The 26,118-nt window shown below is 41.1% G+C and overlaps 1 protein-coding gene across 2 annotated transcripts in view; it reads left to right on the forward strand.

Annotated features, from left to right (window-relative positions):
• The window catches only part of GLI3 (GLI family zinc finger 3), a 197,705-nt gene extending 179,476 nt beyond the window's left edge, over positions 1–18,229 (forward strand). For both annotated transcript variants that reach the window (XM_072330201.1, XM_072330202.1), the window contains 5 exons: positions 8,368–8,517; positions 9,149–9,313; positions 10,944–11,234; positions 14,411–14,738; positions 15,945–18,229. In XM_072330201.1, coding sequence (XP_072186302.1) covers positions 8,368–8,517; positions 9,149–9,313; positions 10,944–11,234; positions 14,411–14,738; positions 15,945–18,229 — 3,219 coding nt within the window. The remainder of the gene's footprint in view (positions 1–8,367; positions 8,518–9,148; positions 9,314–10,943; positions 11,235–14,410; positions 14,739–15,944) is intronic.
• The last annotated feature ends 7,889 nt before the right edge of the window (positions 18,230–26,118 follow it).

Raw genomic sequence — 26,118 nt, forward strand, 5'->3', positions numbered from 1 at the left:
TTCTCTTTATGTCCTAAGGGCAAATCCTTTCTCTTGGGTCAGGAATGTAATAAGGCAGGTTTTCCTCTCTCCAGGATATTGTGTCTGTCTCACTGTGTTTAAATTGCCACAGAAAGCTCTTCTGAGCAAAATACAGTATTTTCTTTGTACAAGAGCCAACGATTGACATATCCTTGGGGACTTCTCTGTCTTCAGCATTTAAACACACAAGTTGGATACGTTTAACCTATTGATAGGCAACAGAGACAACTATAGAATTTACTGCAGGAGAACAAATGGAGAAGGAGAATGATTTTTTTTTTTTTTAATTAACTTACGGATTGAGAACTTTTATTGCTGTTGTTAGTGCAAAGAGATGAAATGAGGAAAGTTAATCAGATCTATATTTTCAGCTGAAACAGGATGGTGAGTAGAAAATAGTGCTGGTGGATTTTGTCTTTTAAATTAGCATACTCATGACTAATACTGTGTCACATTTAGAGATTAAGACTTCTCTAGGCCCATACGGAAAATCAAACAGCATTTGGAGTAAGAAGATGACTCCTGCATTTGTAGTAAATCATGCTAAATGCAAATATTTCTTAATTATTACTAGCTTGACTTCTCTCTTTCTTTGGGCATTTCTGGCTTCCAAACTTGTATGCCCCGTGAGACGAGAAAAGTGTTTTTGTGTCTTGCCTTGACTCCAGATCTTCACTACATCTTTAAATATGGCTGTAAAGCTGGTCTTCTTCCAGTGGCAGAGGTGCTAGTCAAAGGCAGTTACTCACCCAAGGGTTTGCCTCTGGAAGAGGCATGGTTGCTGTTGGTTTGTCCTTCCCATGGAGTGCTCTCTCCTACACTGCAGACAAAACAAGCTGTGTTAGACCAAGCTGTTTTGAATTGAGGCAGGTGAATAAGCACGTTATGAGATATTGAGATGGTAGTGCTGGAAGCTAAGGAAGGGTGGTGAGCTCTTACAGGGCAGAACAGTGTTTCCATGCAGCCAAAACACTATGTATTTCCTCTATTAAAGGAGAGGAACTATGAGCTTTAGAGGGATAATGAATGTGAGGGATTTCTTATGGGGAAATACGTTATGCTTTGTGCCAGCATAAGCACTCAGCACCCGTATCCATCCTTGAGGCCGAATACATAAACTGGAAAGGCAGTTTTCCTACTCAGGAAATGGAGCAACTTAGCACTGCACTCCCTCCACATGTGTGAAAGCACTGCTTTGGGTGATAAAAGGAGAGAAGAAGATTCTCGATTCAAGAGTTAAGATTCCTCATAAACTGTTCCAAAGACTTATACAGCCTAGGCAGCCATGTTCAAATACAAATATGCAAGGTGGTAACCATGTTCTCTCCTATCTCTTTTCCCCACTTTCCTTCTTACCTTCTCCATCTTCTGTTCAAGTCATTGTTTTCCATGCTGCCGTCTTCTAGTACCTGGCATACCTTCATATCTTCTTCTGCAAGCTGTCTTAAGTTATAAGTCCAGATTATTTTTCAGCTAGGCTTCTGATTTTGATCCTTCTCTTTCTTCATTGACTGCTGTTGTCAGTTCTCAAGTGATGGAGATGGGTATCCAGACCAGCACAGCAATAAATGAGCTTCATCTGGAATGCTGGCTAACATGTAATTTTTCCATACAATTAAATATTAACAGTCACATACATAGAGTTCATATATGAAGTTTGTAAAATAATGTAAATTATATTTCCTATTTTTCAAATACTTCTCAATTTTCTGCTTTTATGTGGTGATATGATTATTTTTCTTAATAGAATGACTAAAACTTTCCTGGTCATGCTGGAGTTACAAACATTTGTTGTACCTATTTAGTTTACTGTTAAAAATGTCACGCTCCTCTCATATATGTAACTTCCATATACATGATTGCTGACGTGGTATGCCATTACTGCACATTTAGATTTATAAGCTTGACCAAATCTGGGGAGGAATGGGAGGCATTATTTGTTCATAGTGGAAAACTGAAAATTAAGTATTGAGGTTGAATGAGAGGATCAAATACTGCAGGGTTGAGGAGTGCAACATGCAGACACAGTATTTAGTGCATTCATTATACACAGAGGAAATTGCCATTGTTTTAAGATCCAGCCAATTTTAACTGGGTATTCTGATTCAGCAAATGTGTCTAGCCTGTTGAGGCAGTGACCTACTTTGGGCCAGATCAGTGGATCGTATAAATTGTTATGTTGTTGATCAGCATTAGTAGAGATATCTCACAGTAGTATTTCTTAAACCTTCTCTAAGTTATGGAAGACGAGTGCAAAAACTATTACAGAATAACAATGAATGTATCCAAAGGGAAGGAAGCCACAGTGGAGATTGCTATCTGAGCTTCTCTGCAGACACGTGCCTATGCAGAAATGCATAGTTCTTCATGTATAGCTATAGCTTTGAATTGGTTTTAGGAACTAAAAGCAGCTTAAGCATTTATGCCACCATAAGGGTTAAAGCAGCTTAAGTGCTTCTTCTGTCTTAGGAACTAAAAATGACTTAAATACTTATGTCACCCTAAGGACATGAAGTCAAAAGCATACTCTTGACTCATGCAGTAGGGAGCGGACATTAGTCTTTTGTGGTTGTTTAATCTGGTTGTGTCTACAAATGATCTTTAGTGGGGAAAGGACAGGAGCGATCCGTACCTGTTTTTCAGGAGATTAAAATGCAAGCGTCATGCTTACAGAGAATCACAAAAGTCTGAGAGAAACTTGATTGCAGTAATGGGAATGTGTTTGCAGTCTCTGCTGAGGATCTTGGTCTACTAAGATACACTTTTTAGCCTCCTTACAATAGGATTTCTATTGTGGGAAGGTATTTTCCACCTCAGCAGAACCTCCTTTGTATGTTGACTTCTTTACAGAGCATCTGTCCATCTTGCCATGGATCATAAAGTTTATCAAGATGTTAATGAGGTGGTAGTGGGGTGTGGCTGATGCCATCTCTTCATTGCCTTACTGCCTAAAATGGTAGCAAGGTACAGTGATTAGCCCAGGATCGCATCCTTGGTGAGCTGGCAAGCAGGGTATTTCCTGTACTGCTGCCCTGTTGCTTTTCTGAATGATCGTACTCTTTTTGCATCCACTCATCTATCTCAGGAAGCTGTCAAAAAACTCAAAAGTATGCATGCTACTCAGGAAGGGATGACTACTTTAGATGGAATCAGAAACCTAAATACTTCAGTGCATATGATTTAGATCTTACTTTTTCTGAATCGTAAGTCCTCATCTCTACTGCAACTGCAGTAGATATTATTTCCCAAGGTTTGTTCTTAGAAGAGATAAACTAACAAGCCACAGGACACTTAGTTGCTTCAGAAGTGGTATCATAGTATCATAGTATTGTGGGAATTGGAAGGGACCTTAGAGATCATCGAGTCCAACTCCCGGGATTCGAGCCCTCTAGTGTAGCAGAGCGGCAGTTGTCCACTTGCGCCACAGGGGGGATTCGAACCCGGGCCTCCAGTGTTGCAAGCGGCGGTTCTAACACCGTGCGCCACTGGGGGCACACACAAGTGGTCTCACATGTCTATACAAAGATTGCTGTACTTATACCTAGGCAAGGATAGGTAAGTACGAAGGTGAACTCTTACATAGGACAGATGAAGAGGAGGGACCAGAGGACCACTGAACTGGAATGGGCTAGCACAGTCTTGACAGTGTGGAACTTGGGGACAAAATGACAGGCAGGGACTTCCGCACCTCAAGCCAAAGCAGGGAAGGAGAGAAGGAACAAGGACTTGAACATCCTAGAGAAGACCATTTAATCCAGCAAATGAAGGCAGAGAGGAGAGTTATCTGTAAATTATTTGGAATGAGGGACAGAGACAAATAAAAGCCATGCAAGGAAACAGAGCTGTTTAAGCTGAAGGATAATGTTGGCACAAGAACAAATGAGTATAAATTGGCTGTAAATAAATTGAAACTAGAAATAAGTTGCTAACCAACAGAAGAGCAGCTTCCCACTGGGACAGAGCAGAATACCAGCATACTTAGAAGATGAAGCTTGTTTGTGAATGGGATTATGTATAATGGGGCTTGCCATAGTGAGGAATGAACTCGGTGATCAAGAGGTCCCCTTCTGTTTCTAACTGTACATCAGCTTAGGTACAAATCTACATCCTTTATGCAAAACATGTAAACAAGAGTGTTACCTGGGGGACTTGCAGGTCAAGGATGACTAATCCCTTTCCAGGCCAACCTCAGAGCTGTGGAGTTATTGCTGGCCACAATCTCTGCACATTTCACTTGTGCGGGCAACTGCTGGATAAGCTGTGTTTAGCAGCTGTTCTACTGCAGTGCCTCTTCACATCTCAGTTTTCATTTCCTATGCTGCCAGCCCTGCTGGTCTAAGGGTTTTTCTGCAGCAGCACAGGTCAAGGCAAGATTTGTGCTAGAAGGTGCTTTAAACATCCCTTCTGTTCGAAGCATGTAGTGAAGTTTAGTGAAGAGATATTTAGCACCCCTGTTTAATTTATAGTTCCAGGAGAATAACTGTGAGAGGCTAAGAAAAGCCTAAAATTATAATTAAATAATAGAAATAAAAGCAGTTTTTTTAGCAATACTGACATTATGCCTTCTTACCCACACATTACCAAGGAAGTGTGTTTTTTCCAGTTTTTTTTTTTCTAGCATATGCTGGGGTAGTGCAACCAGAGTAGAAAGCAGAATCAGGAGGTTTGCCCAATGATTTTTTTTCCTTCAAGTAACACTTAGTTTTTACAGATGTAATCTCACTTGCAGGTGACAGTCATTCTTTTTCTTGTGTTCCTAACTCATTCTACTGATTTGAATGGTAGGCTTTTGTGCTGCTGTTTGACTCTGTAACAGCAGAATAGACCCTTGTTTATGTATTGAGTAACCAGTGGGTACCAAGAAATCAGCTTGGATATGGTTATACATTCCCTTTGTTCTAAAAAACATACAGAGAAGGGAAATTAAGCATTAAGATGTTATATGTCCCACCTGCAATATCACTTCATCAACTGCTACTGTATGGAGTTGCACATGATGTGCATTGACCATATAGAAACACATTTGTAACATGCTCCCTCTTTAAACTGTATTTCTTACCATGTAAGTATTTAAGCATTTATGCTTCCAAGACACTGCAGGTTGTGCTTCCAGATGCCAGCTTACCCAGTAGAAATGACACACCAAGTACAGCCTTAATTTCAATAAATCTGTTGGTTTTGCTCTGGAATTGAAATCTATTTAAGAGCTTTTTTCTTCAAAGTCAGGGCATTCTAAAACCAAAATCAATGTAGAGGTCAGCTCCTTCTGTTCATGTTGGAGCCAAATGTTAATAGCAACATTCTTTAAAGAAAAGAAAATGAGCCAGGACAGACTGAGGCTTGGTAATGAGCATTGAAATGACATGAAAGTGACTGGAATTCTGCAAATGACCCCTGTTTAGCAGCTTTTCAGAACTGTGTGCAATGGGAGATAGCTAGTGGAATTTGAGCTTTTATCAGGGCCTTTTTTTTTTTTTCAGGTCACAAATTCTTAATAGTACAGAGCTCGTGCTTCAGAGCCTTGTGTTAGCAAGCCGGACACTAGGGAGTAATATCGTTGTCTTTCATGCTCCTATTTACTGTCATAAGGATTACCAACATTAGTAAAACTTGCAGGTTTCAGTCTATCAAATTAAAAGAAAAGCCTTTTCACACCCTGAAACTGCATCAAAATTCAATTTCACTGGGAAAAAAAAAATATATCCTTCTGATCTAGTCCCTGGAATGTGACATTTCATGGGTGTAATAAGGTTACAAACAGATTATAAAATGAAACCCTATAAATCCTCATTGTACTGTACCAAAGCTTCTGCTTTGCATAATACTCTTATTCCTGACTGTTCTTTGTTTTACAAGCTGAAAACTATTCACTTTCTCTCATAATAGAGATTGAGGAGTCAAAACCACCATGCAAAATCCAGACGTAATTATATGAGTCAATGAACCTGAATGCCAGAGTTCACAAACTTCTGAACTTTTCTAATTGTTGTTGTTTGCACAGTGTGGCCTCCCTCTTCTTTAAGCGTATTTTAGATATTGCACGTTGTTTTCTGCCAAGTAACAAACCTGAAAACAAACGTAGAGTTTTAAATTTAGTATCTGTTTTGTTGGTATGGTACTGCTTAGTGCCTGTAGTTGGCTGGTCAGTTTTCAGATCATACTCTGAATGTGCTTCTAGGCTTTACCTGAAGGTAACCCCTCAAATGGGTTAAACAAGAACAAGATGACTTTTCAGGCAAGCTCTCAGAGGTTCTAGGAGAGCATCAATGCAATGAGCAAGAGAACTGTGCAAAGAGAGGTTTGTTTGTGGCAAAAGCAGAAAGGAGTGACAGGATAAGGGAGCAAGGCCAACAACTGTGGAGTGACACAGCTGCACAGTGATGTGACGGTGATCACAAGATGGCTAACAGATGAGCCACTGGAGTGACAGAGGTGAGTGATCAGTCACCATCCTAGGCAAGCTTTTTCAGCAGTTCCAGTGAACCTGGACAGAAGAGGGTGTGAGGGAAGGGGCATTGTTCCCACAAGAAAGGAGAGTTTTAGAGGACAAATGTGAGAAGTCCAGAGGGCAAGGAGCAAGCTCATTTGGAGCGACAAAATTGTCTTTCAGAGGGTGTCTCTGAAGGAGCATCCACAGAGGGGTTAAGAGAGAGCTTCTGCTGTGAGCTGACTGATCCAGCCATGAATCCAGTGGAAATCGCATGTCATCCATGCAATTGTGTATAACTTCTCTCGTGGCCATGTAAGTTTCACCACATAGATTATTGTCTCTAATATTTATATGAAGGCATAGCGAAGAATTACTTCAGTGTGTTGAGGTTTGTCCCATTTTCTTTCAGAAGGGTGCACATTAATCTCACTGTAACATTCTGATTCAGTTTCACAATGCCGGGCATCTGCATACTTGTGGCACAGCCACGTGTAACACAAATGGGCTACATAATGTAGATAGGCACTTGAAACATAAACTGCAGATTACATATTATACATTGTTCAACACATCTTTGTTTTGGTCAGACACTTTGTCCATCAGAGACTTTAAGAAATAGCAATGAAGTTTTAGAAAGAGAAAAGAGCAGTTGTCTTTTACAGCAGGCAACCAACATCTGTTTGGCATAGAGAGGTTGCATAATTGTGAATATAAGTGATTATACTTGGTTATCTGATTGTTTTCAGGACTTTAGGGAAGATTGGGATTGTGTTTTTGTGTGTGTATGTATGTGTTCGAGTAACAACAACTGGGTTTCTGTAGGGCTGGCTTTTTCTGTGAGATACTTATGCACCAGTTACTGATTTAAACTCTGGAAGGAGTTTTTCTTGTATCTCAATGGGAATAATCTCATTTGCTGTGAAATGCAGCCATCTAGTGGCCCAACCAAAAAGCTGTGGTAGAAAGTACAGGAATGGTGACATCTCCGAGGCAGGATTTATCAAGGGGGGTTCAGGAGGATGAACTGCTGTACTTCCAACCTTTGTGCATCTTTGGAAGTCCAGGTGTAGGATGATTTTTTCACAGAAGCTGTGAAAAAAAACAAACACACAAACATAAAAAGTAATAATAATAACTTGAAGCTGACCTTGGTTCATCAGCTTCTTTCTGCTCAGAAACATAATCAGTGAGAATTAAATTCTTTGCAAGCAAAAAAAAATAGAGCAAGCTACTATTCTTAAATAGTAAAAGGTACACAGCACTAGTCTGTCTCTGGATGCACTCACAAACAAGTGTTGTCTAGGACTGGCTACAGATCCAGGCTGGGTGTCACTCCCAGAGGCTTTCAGGCAAGGCCATACTTTGCAGTGGCAAAATCTGTTTTGATGGATAATTCTATGCATGGAGTTAGTTACTGGACTGTGTAGAGTTTTGTCTTCCCTACCACAATGTATATATGAAGCCAATAGTGAAAGAAAATAAGGAGAGTAGAGGACTGAGAAGATCTGATCGAAACTTGGTTTAGCAGTTGTGTTGATTTTTGAGGTCAGAGCTCATTTTTATGAAGGCCTGATTTTGTTGTTTTTGTTGAGTGGCACTTGAGTAGACTTCCATCATCTGAGAAAACATTACTCAGATGTTGAAGTGGCACTGTGCATGAAATTCTCCAGGACCTGTTTAACAGCTCGTATCTCTGATGTCTGATCCCAAGCCTGTTGATGTCATTTGAAACAAAATCATGGCCTTAGTGGACTTCCAGGGCAATGTATGATTTGAATGCTGTGACTTTTCTGCAGCTCAGATAATCTTGTTCTTCTAGTAACACAAGATCAATGCTGTTTCAGTGCAAATCATTAGTAAGACTGCTGTCAAAGTTATGTTTCTGTTAATCTGTAAACTTCCTTCTACCCAAACAGCATATAAATAATGACCACATACATGGTGAGAAGAAAGAGTTTGTGTGCCGATGGCTGGACTGTTCCCGGGAGCAGAAACCATTCAAAGCCCAGTATATGCTGGTGGTCCACATGAGGAGACATACAGGGGAAAAGCCACACAAATGCACTGTGAGTAAAGGAGGCTTTGACAGGGACCTGGAGCTTTGTGGAGAGCAGAGCCACGTGGTTGCTGTGTGCTTTGACCTCCTGTCCATCATACATTGCTACAGTTGACACTGCATGTCTGCTCTGTTATCCAGCTGACCCAGATGGTAAGAGCTGGATAACTTGCCCAACTTTCTCAAATCTAAAAAGTGAAGACCCAAAAGGCAATATTAAACAGGACTCAATTTGCTTAAATTGTTTGAAAGCACTTTCTCTTACAAAGCTACATCTGGGTGTTATCTCGTGAGCCACAAGTCATAGAATCATAGAAAGGTAATCCAATCCAACCATCCACCCATCACCATTAGTTCTCACTAGTTCTAGTCTCTTAATGACTCCTAATGTCTTAGACGAAGTACATAAATGCTGTTCTGTCCTGTAAGAGAAGATTTATACAGGGCTGAAAGCATTTTAATTTGAATTGTGATGATTTTGCATGAGTAAAATTAAAACTAAAATCTAACAAATCAAAACAAGATGACACTGCACACGGTTATGAAGGCTTGGAATGTTTTTAAACTTTCATAGGTCAACTTTTACCATTTCTTGCAAGTCCAAATATTAAAATTAATCGAGACATACTCTTTATCTGCAGTTTGAAGGTTGTACAAAGGCCTACTCCAGACTAGAAAACTTGAAAACGCACTTAAGATCTCACACTGGAGAGAAACCATATGTATGTGAACACGAGGGCTGCAACAAAGCTTTCTCCAATGCGTCTGATAGGGCCAAGCACCAAAACAGGACTCATTCAAATGAGGTAAGTGAGCATAGCTTCCAATAAATAAATAAATAAGTAAAATTGCGAGTCGAACAGGCCTAGACCTACAGTGTGATCACAGAAATTCGTTATGGAGGACAGCCATAGAAATCCTCAGCAACCTTAAGGGATTACCGGATAACAATTATCAGCAAAAACATTTTAACATCAGACAGACCTAAAGAATCTACAGGTCATTTTGTTAAGTATGAGAGGAGCGGAGGGAGGATTGGTGGGAAATCTAGTGGAAACATGCATGTTAACCAGGCAGAGATTTGAGCTGACATGCTGTAGTCGTTTTTCTTTCTGGAGCTGGTGGGATTGTCCAGCCCTCAGAGTGTTGCCTTGTTGTGTGCTGACATCTGGTGGCTGTTGAGCTGTAGCTCTTGCTCAGGAGGAAAGGAACCACAGCCTCGTGCACTCCTTGCTCCCCCAGTAGAGTGGGAGCAAAGATTGCCCATCTAGGCTCTGCAACATCTTGTAATGTCCCTTCCAGCAGCTGCCTCACAGTGCCATTTTGATTGTTAAGTAAGTAACCTGTATGCAGATTTAAAAGCAGATCAGATATCTTGATGCAGATGGGTTGTACAGAGCTTAGCTGACATGCACATCCTTAGCATCTGGAGAAAACCTGCTTCAGTAATTCAGCATTAACTTCACATTGCTACAATTGACATTTTTACTCTTATTCAAGTCAGTGTGAGCATTTTTCCAGTGACATCAGTGGATTCAGGCTCAGGCCATAGCTATTAAGAATCCATATTTGTCAAAGGCTCTATAGTGCCATGTATAAACACAGAGAGAATGCCTTTAAGGAACTCTGCATGAGGAACTCTTTCTTGAGGGTTAGTGTAAATAAGACTTAAAATAGTAGTTTCTTGGAAACATTTCAGTAATAAAAGCAAGTGAATGATACTTTCTTTCCTGAGGCAATTAGAATGTTTAGGAAGGGCTCAACTCCTCCATTCTAATCCTCTCATGATATAAGGACAAAGAAAGTCTTGGTGAGATTATTAGGCAGTACATTTACTTTTCTCCACATTGCTTATTGGACCAGATAAATCTGTAGATAAAGGAAGCTGTTTTTAAAGAAAATGAGTGATTAATTATGGTAGTAACAGTAATATTACTAGTGCATATATTGCTGCAGTGTGAAAGTGCTTATAGAAGTGAATGCTGTGCTTGGGCATGTGAACTGGTGAGCTTAAAGGGCCAGGAGAGAAATTCTTCCTCAGATATTCATGCCGAAAAAATGTCCCAACATGTTCTGAAGGTGATTGTTTGCCTCTTAATGTCAAGGAGTAGGTACTGGGCATACTGGAAATGGAGTATCAGATTGCTGAGAGCAGTGGACCAGTCTTCGTAAGCTTCTGTTCTTTTGCTGCTGTGATAAGTCAAAGCTGTGCCAGTTCATATTATGAGAGACTCTGTGAGCTGTGTATCATTATTGAATACCAAAACAAGGGGAAATTAATAGATTTGAGTAGATGCAGTCACTCTAGAGACTGTAAATTAGGTAACAAATTCACCATGAAAGGGTGTAACTGTAGTGCTAGCTGTACTCCAAGGAGCTCTTCAGTACTCCCATATGGAATTAAACCTAACTTGAGTGTTTTTCCTGGCATGGCAGAAACCATATGTTTGCAAGATCCCAGGCTGCACAAAGCGCTACACAGATCCTAGTTCTCTCCGGAAACATGTGAAGACCGTGCATGGCCCAGAAGCACATGTCACCAAGAAGCAGCGAGGAGACATCCACCCAAGGCCTCCACCACCCAGAGACCCAGGCAGCCACTCTCAAACGCGATCACCCGGCCAGCAGACTCAGGGTGCGACTGGGGAGCAGAAGGACCTCAACAACACTACCTCAAGGCGTGAAGAATGCCTCCAAGTGAAAGCAGTCAAGTCAGAGAAACCAATGGTATGCAATACACTGCGACATTTCCTTTGTCCTTTCTCTTTTTGGAGCTTCATGGTAATCCCATTATGAAATGCTCAAACCCATAAACTCCAGCTTACAAGTTTGGATCCTTGGGAGGCTTTCTTTTTCGTTTACATTGTAAAATGTTTTTAAAGCCCATGAAATAGCAAATAAAAAGATTAGATCTAGTCTGCGCAATACACAGTAAGTGCAGTGCTGGCAACTCTCACAATAATTGTTTCTCTTAAAACTCCATCTTCTGGAATCAGCGTATTATGAGAAAATCATAGCTTTCATTTTAAAAAGGCAGGTTTTTTTCCACTCTTCTGTTTACAGAAGAGAGTATTTGAGTCCTGCAGGCTCAAGATCTGCATGCAAATAAAACCAAGTCAAAATTATTACCATAATGGTGTTGATGATGGTAAATTTTGGAGAACCTGGAGGAAGAATCAGATTTTAGGGGCTTGAGGATGTTATGTCTGACAGACAGAACCAAACTGGAGCAAGATGAGGTGACTTTCTTCAATGACAGGAGATATTTTGATAATATTTGATCTCTACTGTGAGGTGACCTTGTAGGTTAATCTGATACTTACTTTAATTTGATTGTGTTTGTTTAATTCAAATTCAAGTAAATTGAAGTGAATTTAAAGTCTCATACTTTCTCTGGTTTATCTCCAATGTACTGTATCATACCAGTGTAAAGGACCTCATTATTTGTAGAGCTTGGGGGTAAAATTAGTTCAATTTTCTGACATGTTATTTGAATCAAAAGAAGTTCTTTCACCTGCGTTCACTTAAAATGCACCCTATCCTCAAAGATTAAAACCAGTAAAAGCAGTCCTTCCAACTTCTTTCACCTCCCAGTCTACATTTCATCTGGACCCAATCCTTGGGAGCTACAAATATGAGCCTTCCAAACACTGCTTATATGGTTGATCTTCATGCTGCAGTTCAAACAATTACTCACTGAAATATGAGCTATTGCTATGTGGTGCTTAATGCTTACACCCAAACCATGGAATATTAATCTCAAATTCATAGACATTCAGGTGTCCAGAGTTAACTCCTTTTGAAGTCCAAAGGAGATCCTCTGCCATCTTTGGTGATAAACGCCTTAAATTACAAAGGAACAAAACCTGTTCCTCTCTCGCCTATGTAACTAAATCCGTGGCATTATTGTGATATACTGAGCTTTCAAATATAAATTGTTTCATGATAATGATTGCTTTCATGGTATTAAATATTTATCTCTGGAAAATATCTTCTAAAAACAATTTTATGTTTCCTATTTTTACTGCTTGTGTGAATTAATATATATGCTCTGTTTTTTAACTAATCCAATGTCTTTTCTGTCTAATGCTCTTAAATGTCTTGTTCTAACTTCCTAAGGACAGTGGGTAATAAGGTGAGGGAATTTAAACTTCTCTGCTGTTTTTCTTACTGCAACATTATTTGTGTCTTTATTTTAGCCTTCTGCCTGTTATCCAATCATTCCTTTATTTAGTAATGTGCAATCCATCAAACTCATTCCCAAATGTAACGTGCTGTGAGTATTTTGCAACACTTGACATGTGAAAAATCTGGCATATTGGTGAAATGTCTTCAGAAATGTCTTTGAACCTTCCCCTCTAGCCCCTTTTTTTTTTTTTTAACTGCACACCTAGAAATTTGTTTCCCATAATGCTGTTCTTCTGTAACCTACCTCACTGTGATCTTTACACGTGGCTACAAGAACAGGCTTCTAACCGTCACTGCTCTTCTTCCGTACGTCATGGAGCTGTTGTACAAGAAGAGAGCACAAGCTCTCTTCTGAGTAATAACAGTTGTTTCTATTCTTGTCACCAAATCTTCTGTGGACAGGATTTGGAAATCAGCTTTCTCAGTGTGGCCTCATAAATTCTAGATATCATCATTCAAGTTAGAAGTAATATAATAGTTATTGCGTCTGAATTGACTCCTTGGGGATGTATGAAGCTACAGTACAGTACTGCTTTCATTCACTGATGTTAAAAGTGAGAGCAACCATTACTCCCTCAGAAATTCTTGCTAGCATTTGTCAGTAAGAATGTGCATAAAAATCACAGGCTGGCAGGAAAAAACTCAAAGTTTGTTTACATGAAACTGTTCTTGGGAGCAAGATGATACTGCATGCACAGATTTGTGATCACTCTAATACAGCCCACTGTGTCCAGAGACTTCTGCCTGTCTTGCTTCATGTTTTGTCTGTCAGTCAATCAGTCTGTTTCAGTTTGTTTGAGAGATTTCCCCATGCTTTTACAAGTACATCATGAGAATAAAAAGTAAATCGAGCCTGTATTTCCCCACAGCAAGAAGCTGCTCCCACAGCAATGGGAGCGCCGTTAAGAAAGAAGAAGCTATTGCAGTGGGCTTACATTCCTATAGATAGACTATACTGTGTACTTAGAAGATTCCATAAGTTCTAGTGAAGCAAAGATTTTGATTTGTTACATCATCACCTTCTTAATGCAGGGCAGAGATGGAATAAGTTAGAGCATGCTGCTAGGGTCCTTCAGGATGCTGATATGTTACAGTAGTTTTGCACTGGTGCTTCGTCCCTGTTTTATTACATGCCAACATTTCTGGCCAATCACTGCTCGTAACAATGAGCCTTAAGCATGGAAAGTACTTAAATTCTTTAGCCACAAGTCTAATTAAAAAAAAACAAAACAACAAAACACAACAAATTCCAGTGTTGTTGGAATTTTGTTTATTTGTTTGTTTGCTGCAAGCCTAGCATTGTAAATTAGACCTCTTAAAGTGACTGAATTCTGATCTGGTTTGTTGATCTACATTTGGGTACAGTGCAAACCCGAAAGGAGTATACACACATACATTCTCTTAGATTGTGTGAAGTGATATAATTCCCAGTTATGGGAATAACTGAGATAGATGAATGGCTCACATAGGTATAATATATACTGTCAGCAAGATATTAAAGTGGATGTTAGTACCGAGTTTTGCAATGACGTTCATTGCAATTAAAGTCAGTATTCTACAAAGCCTCCCAATGAAAAATCACTGTCTTCATTTAACATTAAACTCTTCCTTACATTTAGTTTTCCTTGGCTCCACTTAGATCTATATTTGTCTCAACAAATTAACATTGTCTGCTTAACCCTCACATTCTTGTGTTGCTTCTTTCACTCCAACAGACATCTCAGCCAAGCCCTGGTGGTCAGTCTACATGCAGCAGCGAACAGTCCCCCATCAGCAACTATTCCAACAATGGGATCGAGCTTACTCTGACTGGTTGTGGTAGTGTAGGAGACCTCAGTGTCATCGATGAAACCCCAATCATGGACTCTACCATTTCCACAGCCACCACAGCACTTGGCTTACAGGCCAGGAGGAATATGACAGGGACCAAATGGATGGAGCAAGTGAAATTAGAAAGGTTGAAACAAGTTAATGGAATGCTTCCAAGACTGAACCCCATTCCACCTTCCAAAGCCCCCACCTTGCCGCCTCTCATAGGAAATGGTAAGATCTGTGTAACGGAAGCCATGACTCTTTTTATCCTTAAATTCCTTGGTTGCAAAACTTGCCCCAGAATTGCAGCACTGGGGAAAGACTGGCACAGCTAATGCAATTCATCACCTGTGAGAGTCATCCATAAACTAATCACTTTTTTTTGTTCATTTTGTTCTGTATTCATTGCAAGCCTTACTACTCACCTTGTGGGAAGACTGATAGTCTTGTGTTATATATCAGGGGGGACCAGCAGGACAGTAAACTTACCATGATTTAAGTACTCCCTGTAGTAAAAGGTTTGCCCCCAGTATCAGTTTATTTTTAGGCAAGGCAGATGAATGAAATATCTACCAGTTGATTGTATGGAATTCTTTCAGATGAGACATAAACAGTGTATAAAAGGCATTGATACATTGGTCTTCCCTTTAAATAAACTGCTTCCATGAATGCAGTTAATTTTATGTATAGGTGCCACTGCTACAAAAAGTAGATATTTATGAATGGGAGCAAGAAGAGACTTAAGCCCAAGGATGAATATTTGTTTTTGTGTGAGATGGTGCTTATCTCTTGGTTGCCAAAACACGTGTTCCTGCTGTCTGTACATTGCCTACAGCATACCTGTAGGTGTTTGCACTCCACCCAGCAGTGACTGCCCAGGATTTCTGAAACACATTCAGTCAGAAGAAACTATGTAAAATTAAGAAATGTATTCTGTTTACTTAAAAAGAAAACAAAACAAGGAAACCAGCAAAGATGTTTTGCAGTTGTTAGGAGTTATTTCAAGAAGTCTTAGAAATGACCTTGAATAGCCTCCAATTTGTGTATTTTGCCATTCCCATGCAAATGGCTGTTCAATTATATTTTGCCTATAAAAAGCTTTCTTATGACTGTGTCCTTCTGGCACATCAGTAAGCATAGCTGCACTGCAGGCTAGGGGGCTACAGCAGCTGATGACAGTTTGTGGCTACGGCCTATAAATTTTATGCTGGGATTCACACTGAAATGTTACCATTGAGTCTCTGAATTAGCTTTTAACCTAGGGACACAGTTTTTGTCCCTACTTACTTCAATAAGGAGTGCTGCTATGATTAGTTATGATGTAGGCATTCCCTCTCTACTCTCTACTTTCCTTACTGTAGTATTTTTATTTTTTTTTTCTTTCTTGTACTAGTTTCTGGTAATACATGTTTGTTTATCTGTGAATTTTACCTCCAGGTACCCAATCAAACAGCAGCTGCAGTGTAGGAGGATCCATGACTATTCTGCCAAACAGGAATGAACTTTCAAGTACAGACATCACTGTGTTGAACATGCTAAACAGGAGGGACAGCAATACGAGCACAATCAGTTCAGCCTACTTGAGCAGCCGCAGGTCTTCCGGAATCTCACCTTGCTTCTCCAGCCGGAGGTCCAGTGATGCCTCTCAGGCTGAGGGAAGACCACAAAATGTGAGCGTTGCAGACTCCTATGACCCCATTTCAACAGATGCCTCTCGGCGCTCCAGTGAAGCAAGCCAATGTGATGACCTGCCAAGTCTTCTCAGCCTCACTCCAGCCCAGCAATACAGACTGAAAGCTAAATATGCAGCAGCTACTGGTGGTCCCCCACCAACTCCACTGCCTAATATGGAGAGGATGAGCCTCAAAACAAGGATGGCACTCTTGGGTGACTGCAGGGAGTCTGGAGTATCTCCACTGCCTCCAGTGAATGCCCCTCGAAGATGTAGTGATGGTGGGGCAAATGGTTACATCAGGAGGCATCTTCTATCTCATGATGCTCTAGGAAATGGGACCAGGAGAGCCAGTGATCCGGTAAGAATGGTCTCCGATAACCAATCTGTTCCTAGAGTCCAACATTTCAACAGTCTTAATAACTCTCCTGCTTTGCCTCCATCCATGGAAAAACGCAACCGTGTCCTTCAGAACTATACCCGTTCTGAGGGTGGCCTTTTCCGTGGCTTCAGTTCCCCCTGTCCTCCAAGCATCAGTGAGAATGTCACCCTGGAGGCTGCTACGATGGAAGCAGGTGGCAGTTTGAATGATGAGGATCTCCTGCCAGATGATGTGGTTCAGTATCTGAATTCCCAGAACCAGGGCATGTACGACCACTTGTTGAACAATGTCCTAGACAGCAATAAAATGCATCACAGTGTGGTTTTAGGAAACAACAATCCTAGCAGCTTTGACCGAGCCCCTCCAGCAAGCAGTCAGCCTGCAGGCTCAGAGGCAAGCAAGAGTGACTTACCCATTCAGTGGAATGAAGTAAGCTCAGGAAGTTCTGAATTATCTCCTACAAAACTGAAATGTAGTCAGCGCTCAGCTGTGCAGCAGGCTAGAGCCTTTGGACTGTATAACATGATGGTTCAGCAGCAGAACTTGCAGAGAAGCAGTGTGCCCCAGCAAAATGGCTATCAGAGCCTGATGGAAAACAGTGGTTCCTATATTTTGCAGCAGAACGCAGTCCTTGGCAGCGGAGCCAGTAGTTCTTTCAGCACGCAGCCCAATAAGCCTTATGGTGAAAGCATCAGCAGGCAACCAGTGATTTCTGGGGTAATGGACAATTCCTGTGGCATGACAATTCAAGGGCAGAAGCTAAGAAGCAGCCACATGCCAGTGAGTGGGAACCAGCAAAATCCTGGTCATCCCATTGCATCCAGTGGTCAAGTCACTGATATGGCAGATGGGATGCAGAACAGGAACGTGATGGGACAGGAATATTTGGAAAACCAAATGGTTGGAGATGGCATTCATTACCAGGGAGTGAATCAGTCTGGTCCAATGACACTAGGGCAGGTTAGTCCTACCTCACAAAGCAGCCTCTATCAAGGGCCGCAGAGTTGTCCATCGGTATCTCATACCATTGGTAACCAGTCTTCTGGTTTGTCGGTGGCCAAGAGTTACCAGCCGTGTGCTAATTACAGTGGCAACAGACGGCAAAATGTGTTGAGGAACAACCTGGCACAACAGCAAGGACATGTAAGTGATGGCAACCAGACGTACAGGGTAAACACCATTAAGATGGAGATGCAAGGTCAATCACAGCAGTTCTGCTCTAATATGCAGAATTACTCTGGTCAGTTATATGACCAAACCATGGGCTTTAGCCACCAAGCTATGAAAACAGGTTCTTCTTTCTTTGTTTCGGAAGCTAACTGCCTGCTGCAGGAGACTGCTACTGCAAACTCCTCTGAGCTTCTTTCCCCAGGGGCTAACCAAGTATCAAGCACAGTTGACAGCCTTGACAACAACAGCCTAGAGGGTGTGCAGATTGATTTTGATGCTATCATAGATGATGGAGACCATGTCAGCTTAATTTCAGGAGCCCTGAGCCCAAGCATCATTCAGAATCTCTCCCGCAATTCCTCACGCCTCACCACTCCCCGAGCGTCTCTTACATTCCCAGCTGTGCCTGTAAGCACAACCAACATGGCTATTGGGGACATGAGTTCTTTGTTGACCTCACTTGCAGAAGAAAGCAAGTTTCTTGCTGTTATGCAATAGACATGGAAAAGAAAAAAAAAAAAAAAAAAAAAAAAAAAAAGCCCGCTTAGGAGATAACAAATGAAAAAAAGACTCATATTTTTTAGTTGTGTATGTATTTTAGCAATCTCATCTCACCTAAATGGGATGTGTTTCAAGTATATTCCTTTTATGGAATAAGGACTCTGAAAACCCTAAAGTGTTCTAGGGAGAAACTGTCTTCCATTTCAGTTTCGAATCAGTATTGCTACACCCATTCCCTCACCTCCCACCTGCCTCTCTCTTTCTTCCTTCCTTTTTGAATGTCTATATGCTTCCTTTTTCTTCTTCTTCTTCTTTTTTTTTTTTTAATTGTAAACCAATGTAAACGTGTGAAGTGCATGTTTTTGTTTTTGTTTGTTTTCTTGAAAGAAAGTTCTGATGGAACAGCTTAATTTTCTGTTATTCAAAAGAAACTTGACTTTGTAAAACTGTTGCAACTATTTCCCTACACATAAAGGCACAAAATAACCATGCAGGATATAAATCAAGTGTACAGCGAGGAAATCCTCTCTGGATGCATTGAATACATCACACTGAGGTGGACAACCAATTTAGGAATGCACTGCCACGTAACCCCTAAGCTGTAGTTCCAGACTTAATGAGCACAGGAAAGGTTCAAGCAAGTAAGAAATAGAAACCCACCAGCCCTTTGATACCTAGCAAATTTTGGTAAACACACTGATAGATGTCACTGCCTTGCATAAGGATACAGAGATTGTATTGTGTGTGTGTTCCAGAGGAGACAGAGGACAAGAAAGCTTTTCTTAGTATAACTCTTGTTTTATATGAAGTATTTAGTATTCTGTTTTTCAGCTTTTTTATTTGAATGACTGGATAGTGACATTATATGAAAGTTTGGTGATTTGGACAGTCTGTAATCCTTTCTTTGCACACCACATTGGTGGAGAGGTGATCAGGCTCTTATAATGGATTATTTCATACAATGAAATAATGAAACACGAGTATTCCAGGCTGGGAACTCTTTATTTTTCTTTTTTTTTTTTTTTTTTTTCTTACAGTAACTATTCCGTTGCCAGAAGAATTGTCTTGCACATTCCTTTTAACACATACAGTTTTGCTAGATGGATTGTATGTTTTACAGTAAGTAGATGCCTGTTGATGTACCACATGGTTACAAATCTAAAAGCAACGTGGTCTTGGCATGTTAAACCAGTAGCAAACAGACTAGCCAAGTAAATTAAAGTGATTAGAAGCAACCCAATAGTCTTAAATGTTTTTTTCTAGTGTATCCAAGCTTTACAAAATCGAAAGATTGAAGCTGTCATTTAAAGTAGCAAAGAAACAACCTAAACAGCAAGTTGGTCTGGTAGCCTATCCAAACATAAAAATATTAACCCAGTCACTCTAAGCTTGGTGACAGCAATGTGCATTTCAGCTTGAGGCAGATCAGTGAATCAGTGCCTAGGCTCAGTTACACCAGCAAAAACTGGACCCATCACACTGTGATTTACAGTCATCTCTATTAACTCCTGATATTAAAATGCTGTTAACGAGATGCGAGTGGTGCCAACACTCAGACTCGTTGGTCTGATGCTTGTGGGGAACTAACTGATGTAGATGTATGATGAAGAGAGATGATCTGGTCCATTTTGGACTACAAGTACATTTTAGCAAAATCAGAATTAAGAACAGAACTAGAAGGTGATACCTGAAGCTCAGAATGCCATAGCACTCTTTTTTTTTTTTTTTTTTTTTTTTTTTAACTGTAGAAAAGGGGGACATATCAGCTTGTTCAGGGCATGGCATTTGAGGAATGTGAAGGAATACAGCCTAGGTGGAGCTTTCTGATAACATGGATCTATTATCAGCTGTTACAAGCAGATGAAGAAGCTGTAAATCTCAAAGAAAACATATGAATCCTTTGCTGAGGCTATGTTTGGGCTTGTCACAGAACATATTAAATGTGAGCTGGGATGTCAGGGATCAAGACAAATGTAAATAAGAAGATTTCCTCAATATCCTACAAATTATATCATCATCCTGCTTCTGTCTTTCTCTGCATCTTTAGCAAGTATTTCTTGTCTGCATTATGCAGATGTACTTCCTCCCTATGTGCTCCTTGCCCATTGCTTGTTTCCCTCCTGACTTTCCTGCCCATCGTCAGATCAGACAGCCCTTCTGTAGTGGTCTCCAGCCTTCAGAGGGAAGTGTGTAGAGCTTATTAAGGCAGTTAGCTGGTTTGGATTGAGGGATGCTTCTGCTACACTTCACCTTGCGGTGCAATTGTATTAATAGCTTGTGCTCCTACTGAGAAAGAGCATTAGGAAAGGCTGTGCTCTCATCAGATGGAAGTATTTCAAGTGGTTCATGGTAACCAGTGGCTGGTTGTTCAGTAAGCCATCAGTTACACGTTTATAAACAGTTTCAACAGGGAGACTTATGACTAGACTGGGAAGAGGTGGCTTAAGAGAGAAGTATTTTATTATTACAGAGTGGATACATTTAAAAAAAGAAAAAGAATTTTATTTTTTTTTTAACTCAGTTTTCCAGTTTATAATTGTATTTGTTTGTTCAGTTGAATCTGGGAAAGATGTGATTCATCAGAGCTTAGGAGAATCCATTTACATTGCTTAAGACTAAAAGGGACTGAGTATCTGATTTACCTTCTTTCCTGGACTTGACAAACCTTTGTCACTCACTTAGCCATGTTTCAGGCCAACAGTGCATCTTGGCCTAAACCACATGTTCCAGAAAGTCATTCAGTTTTGATTTGGGGATGACAAAGAAACAGAGACTCCACAATGTCCCTGGAGAGTTTCTTCAAATGATTTATCATTTTCACCACTGAAGCATACGTGCCTCACTTCCTACATAAACACATCACTTCTCAGCTTTTACTATCCTATCATACTTTCCTTTTTGATGCTAAAGAACAATTTATTGACATCTGTGGAGGTACATTGTAGCCCAGCTATCTTCATTTTTGGTTTTGTTTTGATGAGGTAGAGTGGGCTCTTAGAACATGGCACTGTAAGATTGGACACTAGCAATAAGTTGGTGACCAACTTCTGGATGTGTGATAATTTGGGGAAAATTCCACCAATGTCACAAGTTTACAAGCGCCCTCCTGGTCTTCCACTTACAGAGTCTAAGCTTGCTTTTGTGTGTTCAGTGCATTTAGCAGTTGGAAGCACACCACTCACCCTAAAGTACTAGAAAATGCAGGAGTTTTTGTGATTTTCTCCTGTTGTTGTTTTTTTAAAAGCATTGCAGTGGTCACAGCCTGATTCTAAATCCCTCTTTCTCCTAATGGCTCTTCGAGGATCCTCCAGATCAATTACTATTGGCCTTGGCACATCTGCCTTGCTTGCATTTTTACAGACTTTTTTACTTTCCACAAATCTGGAGTCACGTGTGAGAGTTCATCCTACCATAAAGGAGGATGAAAGGTATTTTTGTAAACAAGTCAGTGGGCTTCCAGCGGGGGTGTTGCTGGTAAGTATGATGGCCTAGTATGTCCACACAACAGATAATCTTACTCTTTCCTTGGCGAATGGTCCCAGATGACACATACATTGAAACCCTGGCTTGCTTGATTGCTTCCAGTCATTTCCTCCTTCTCCTCCCTCTCTTTTGATGACGTAGCTGGTTAGCTCACCCACACGTGTTGCACAGTGGCTTGTCCTTCTGAACAACAGTGTTTATATTCTCACAATGTATGTGCCTTATTTTGTGTTATCCTTTAACAGAGAGGGACCAAGATATGTTGACTAATTTTCACAATGAGGCTGTATTTGCCATTCAGCTGATAGCACATGCCACTGTTAGTAGTGTCTCAAGTGTCTTGTAAACCTCTGATATTCACGTGTTGTTGTCCTTTGATTGATAGAATGTCTCCTACTGAAAAGTTACTGTTGTCAGTCCTGCAGATGTGTAAGATAAAAATGTGTTCATTTTTTAACTTTTTAGCTGTTTGTTTTTGTTTGTTTGTTGTTTTTTTAAATAAAGCTTGTAATCCTTTTTTTTTTTTTTCCTTTTCTATTTTTTTTATTATTTTTAATAGTGTAAATACATTTACGTACAGTAGGAATAGTGTTTGGCTGTAACAGGCCTTAGTGGTCTTCATTTGATAAACATGCAGTTATGATCTGATATTTCTCGAGCCTTAGGTTGATCTGAAGGGTCTGTAGCACTGTGTACATATAAACTGTACTTCTGCTTTCAGAACCACTTAGCTCTTTTGTAACGAAGATAAAAATGTTTCTTACAATGTCAATAAAAACACGGAAGCCTTTGTACTTAAGTTCTTAGCTTTCACTTTTTAAAATATCTCTTTGGGGGAGGGTTGGTTTGTTTTTAATTTTACTGGGCAGGTTGGTTGCTATCAGCATATATCAGTTCCACTCATGTCCACTCACTTTTCTGTTTGTGCTTCCCAGCTTATTGCTGCATTTCATTCACATTTTAAATACTGATAAGGAGTCAAGACCTTCTCTTTAAAGAAAAACCTCGGGGGATGGGGGGCAAATGGGGGGAGTCATGGGGTTGCTGGATGAAACTGCAGTGTCACAAAGATAACATTTTGAAAAGGGGGGAGGAACCAATGTGATTAACCTCCAGCTACAGGCATTTCAGAGGTCAAAGCCAAGCTTTGTTAAGAGTCTGTCCTGCTATATGGAGGCTGCTTTTTCTTACCTCATTTACCAAACATCTCTGCCAAATGTTTGGCCACCAAGGAAGAAGCACAGGACTGGGGAAGTCTGACTGGGTTAGTCTGGATGTGGTCACTCTGGTAGATCATTGGGTGACCTTCAAAATGCTTAAATGCAGTATTCTTCAAAGCAAAGATCTTTGACTGATGAGTGTTCCTGTTAAGTATAGCAGTCATGTGGGCTTGTATGTAGTGTGCATCCAGAGCAAGCAAGGTCAAGTTAGTTGATGCAAGCACTATAGAAGAAGTTGTAGGGCTGCTTCATTGTAAAGTGATCAAGACAATCTCATGTCAAGATTTTTGTTTCGATTATTTTGATCTCTGCAAGTCCCAGACCACTCTGCTAGTGCTCAGCATCTGCCTTAATGGCAAACAAAACTGCTTAGTCATTTCCAAGGGCAAGGCCTTGGTTGAAAAGGCCTTTCCATGGCTTTTTTTCTTTTCTTTTTTTTTTTTTTTTTCTTTTTTTTTTTTTCTTCTCTAGCCATTATTGAGCTTTCAACATCAAGTTTGTAAAGCTTAAAGAGTCTACAGTTTGGACAGGAAGGAGAGTTGTTGCCTGACCAGGTGAGAAGAGAGTGAGGCAGGAGGAGCAGCCTTGGAGCAGTTCATAGTGTGAAGGAGGGCCTGTGGCAGGACTGGAGTTTCATAGCAGCCACTCTGCCTCCTCTCGTGTGCTGCCAGCCAAAATCTGCCCAGCTCCAGGACCAGCTTAAGGGTTGGGGTCTTTCTCCACCAATACGGTGTCCTGGTGAGCTCTGGTTACACCCAGTTGCAGGCTCAGCAAACCACCATCCCCCTCCACTATCCCTCTGCATCCTGTCCTGCTGTAGCCAAACAGGGCACGCCTTGGGCACAGACGTGACAGAGCAGCAGTAGGCTGTGACATCTGGAATACTAAAACAAGTAAAGACTTGCCCATGTGTGCGCAGGAGGAGCTGTGACTTGACGGTGCGGCTCAGCATTGTGCCCAGTCCTCAATAAGCCAAGTTTCAGCAGGACAGTCTTAGTTTGTAACATCCAAAGTTAGTGGATGCTGTTGACCTTCAGTTAGTTTGTGTGTTGGTGCCAAAGCTGTGAATTATTTATTTGAATTTATTAAATGGTTTCTTACTTCAGAGGAGCATGTACTCTGGAGCACTGCTGAGTTAAATATCCTGAACAGACAATGCGAAGTTAATAGACCCAAACAACAAACACAGGGGCAAAAAAAAAAAAATCACTAATTTCAGTAACATGGAGCTGAGACCTGCCAGGGTCATGGACAGAGCAGTGAGGAAGATGCAGGAGGAGCTGAAGATGCTACTGAGGTTACCTGAATGGCTATAAGCTATGGCACCACAGGGCAAGTCAATGTAATTTTTTCCTTAATGTTTGTGGCCATCTTCATACAGTTTTTTCAAGGGGGGATAATGGGAAAGAGACTGCTTGTTCTCTGAATGCTGAAACATGAGCTATTTGTGTGAGGAACATAGTTTTGTTACATGATTAGTGGAATGGGAGCCCCTAGGCACCACTTCCCAGTACAAACAACCAATAATAATAACTCATACTAAAGTCGTCTCCTATTTAACAACCTGGGCTGCTTTCCATCCAAGGAAGCAAATAACCCACTTGTGTTTCCACTGCTCTTGTTCCCACTGCCTCTGCCCATTTTCCCTCTCTGACCTCAGACTGGCCCAGTGACTGTCCCAGGTAAAAAAAAAAAAAAAAAAAAAAAAAAAAAAAGAAGCAGATTTAAGCCAGAGAGGGGGAAGAAATTGCATTTACTGGGAGTGCTTGTACCTGGTGTCTGCCTGCACATGTGCCCCCACAGTGACACCCTGCCAGACTCCTTGCATGGGGTTCAGCTCCATGGCTGCGACAATGTCTCATGGCACAGCTAGAGCGAGGAGTGGTGGGCAGATGAGATGGGAATGAGCTGGAAACAGGATTTGCAACCAGGGGTTGGCTGAACCACTCCAGCCTTGCCAGTAGCACTAGGACAGCCAGGTCTGAAGGGCTGCCTCTAAGCCACTGTGCCCTACAGAAAAATATTCTTAATGTTTCCTTGACCAGCGCAAGACAGAAAATACAAGTAACTTGGACAGCAACATGAAAGAGTGGCAAAAATCTGGAAGGCAGAGGGAGAGAGAATAAAAAACAAGAGGGCGGAAATCTCTGAGTGATAGAAGACAGCTCCAGATGAATATGAGCTGAGAAAAGGCTAGAGATAGAAACAGCAGTGCTAATTAGACAGGCTGGACAACCCCCTTGCTACTGTGCTTCAACATGCTCCACCACCCTCAGCCCCATACCACTGGCCCTGTGGTAGAGATAGGGAGCAGAAATGAGAAGCTATAGTGCCTGGCTGCATGAGTGGGACCATGGGAAGTGTATGTGCCTCCCCATCCCACTTGTTCCTCCTGTTGTGGGAAAACACCCTGTTTCTGCATTACGAGTGGCCAGTCTTAGCCCAGTCCTCCTGAACCACAAAGAAGAAGTTCACGTGCTTGTCTTGCCTTGAGAGGGTTTTTCTTGAAGATCTACCGTGTACCCCACAGTGCCCCAGGGTCATGGCAACAGTTTAGCCAAATTCTTAATACACCTAAAGTGCTGCTTCTGGAAATGGGTAGATACATCTAATTCCTGGCAGTGCTGATGTTACAGCAATTGACCTCATTGCTCTCTTGTAGCCTCCTAGTTAGGCTGCAAGAAACCAAAAAGGTGTGGCTTCACCTCCCAGTTGTACTTGCCCGAGCTGGAAGCCATTCAGTGGCAGTGGTTGCAGTGGGCTCAGATCTCCGATTTCTAATGTCCCAATGCAGCATGGCCTGGCTGCAGGCTACTGGCTGCCCAGCACTGCCGCATGGCTACTTACTTACTTAAACTTCCCTGCAACCCATCCTTTCCCTGCCTCGGATTTCATTCCCTTCTCAAAACTGGCCTGGAGCACAGAGGGGAAAAAAAATAAAAAAAAATAAAAAATAAATAAAATTGTGTTGTTTTTTCCTCTCCTTGGGTACTCCCCTGGAGATTGCTGCTGTTTTCTCCAAATTACAGAAGCAGCTTAAGTGCTTGAAGCTGTGCAAAACTGAGCCACAAAATTAGGAGGCAATGCCTTTTTCAGCTCTGTGGGGTGCAGTCTTGAACCAGCATAGCACTCCTTGCTTACCTTCATGTTCTGAAGCAGCTTGGGTTTCAACCAACTCCTCAC

The sequence above is a fragment of the Excalfactoria chinensis genome, chromosome 2 (genome assembly GCF_039878825.1).
Source record: "Excalfactoria chinensis isolate bCotChi1 chromosome 2, bCotChi1.hap2, whole genome shotgun sequence".
Taxonomy (NCBI): Eukaryota; Metazoa; Chordata; class Aves; order Galliformes; family Phasianidae; genus Excalfactoria; species Excalfactoria chinensis.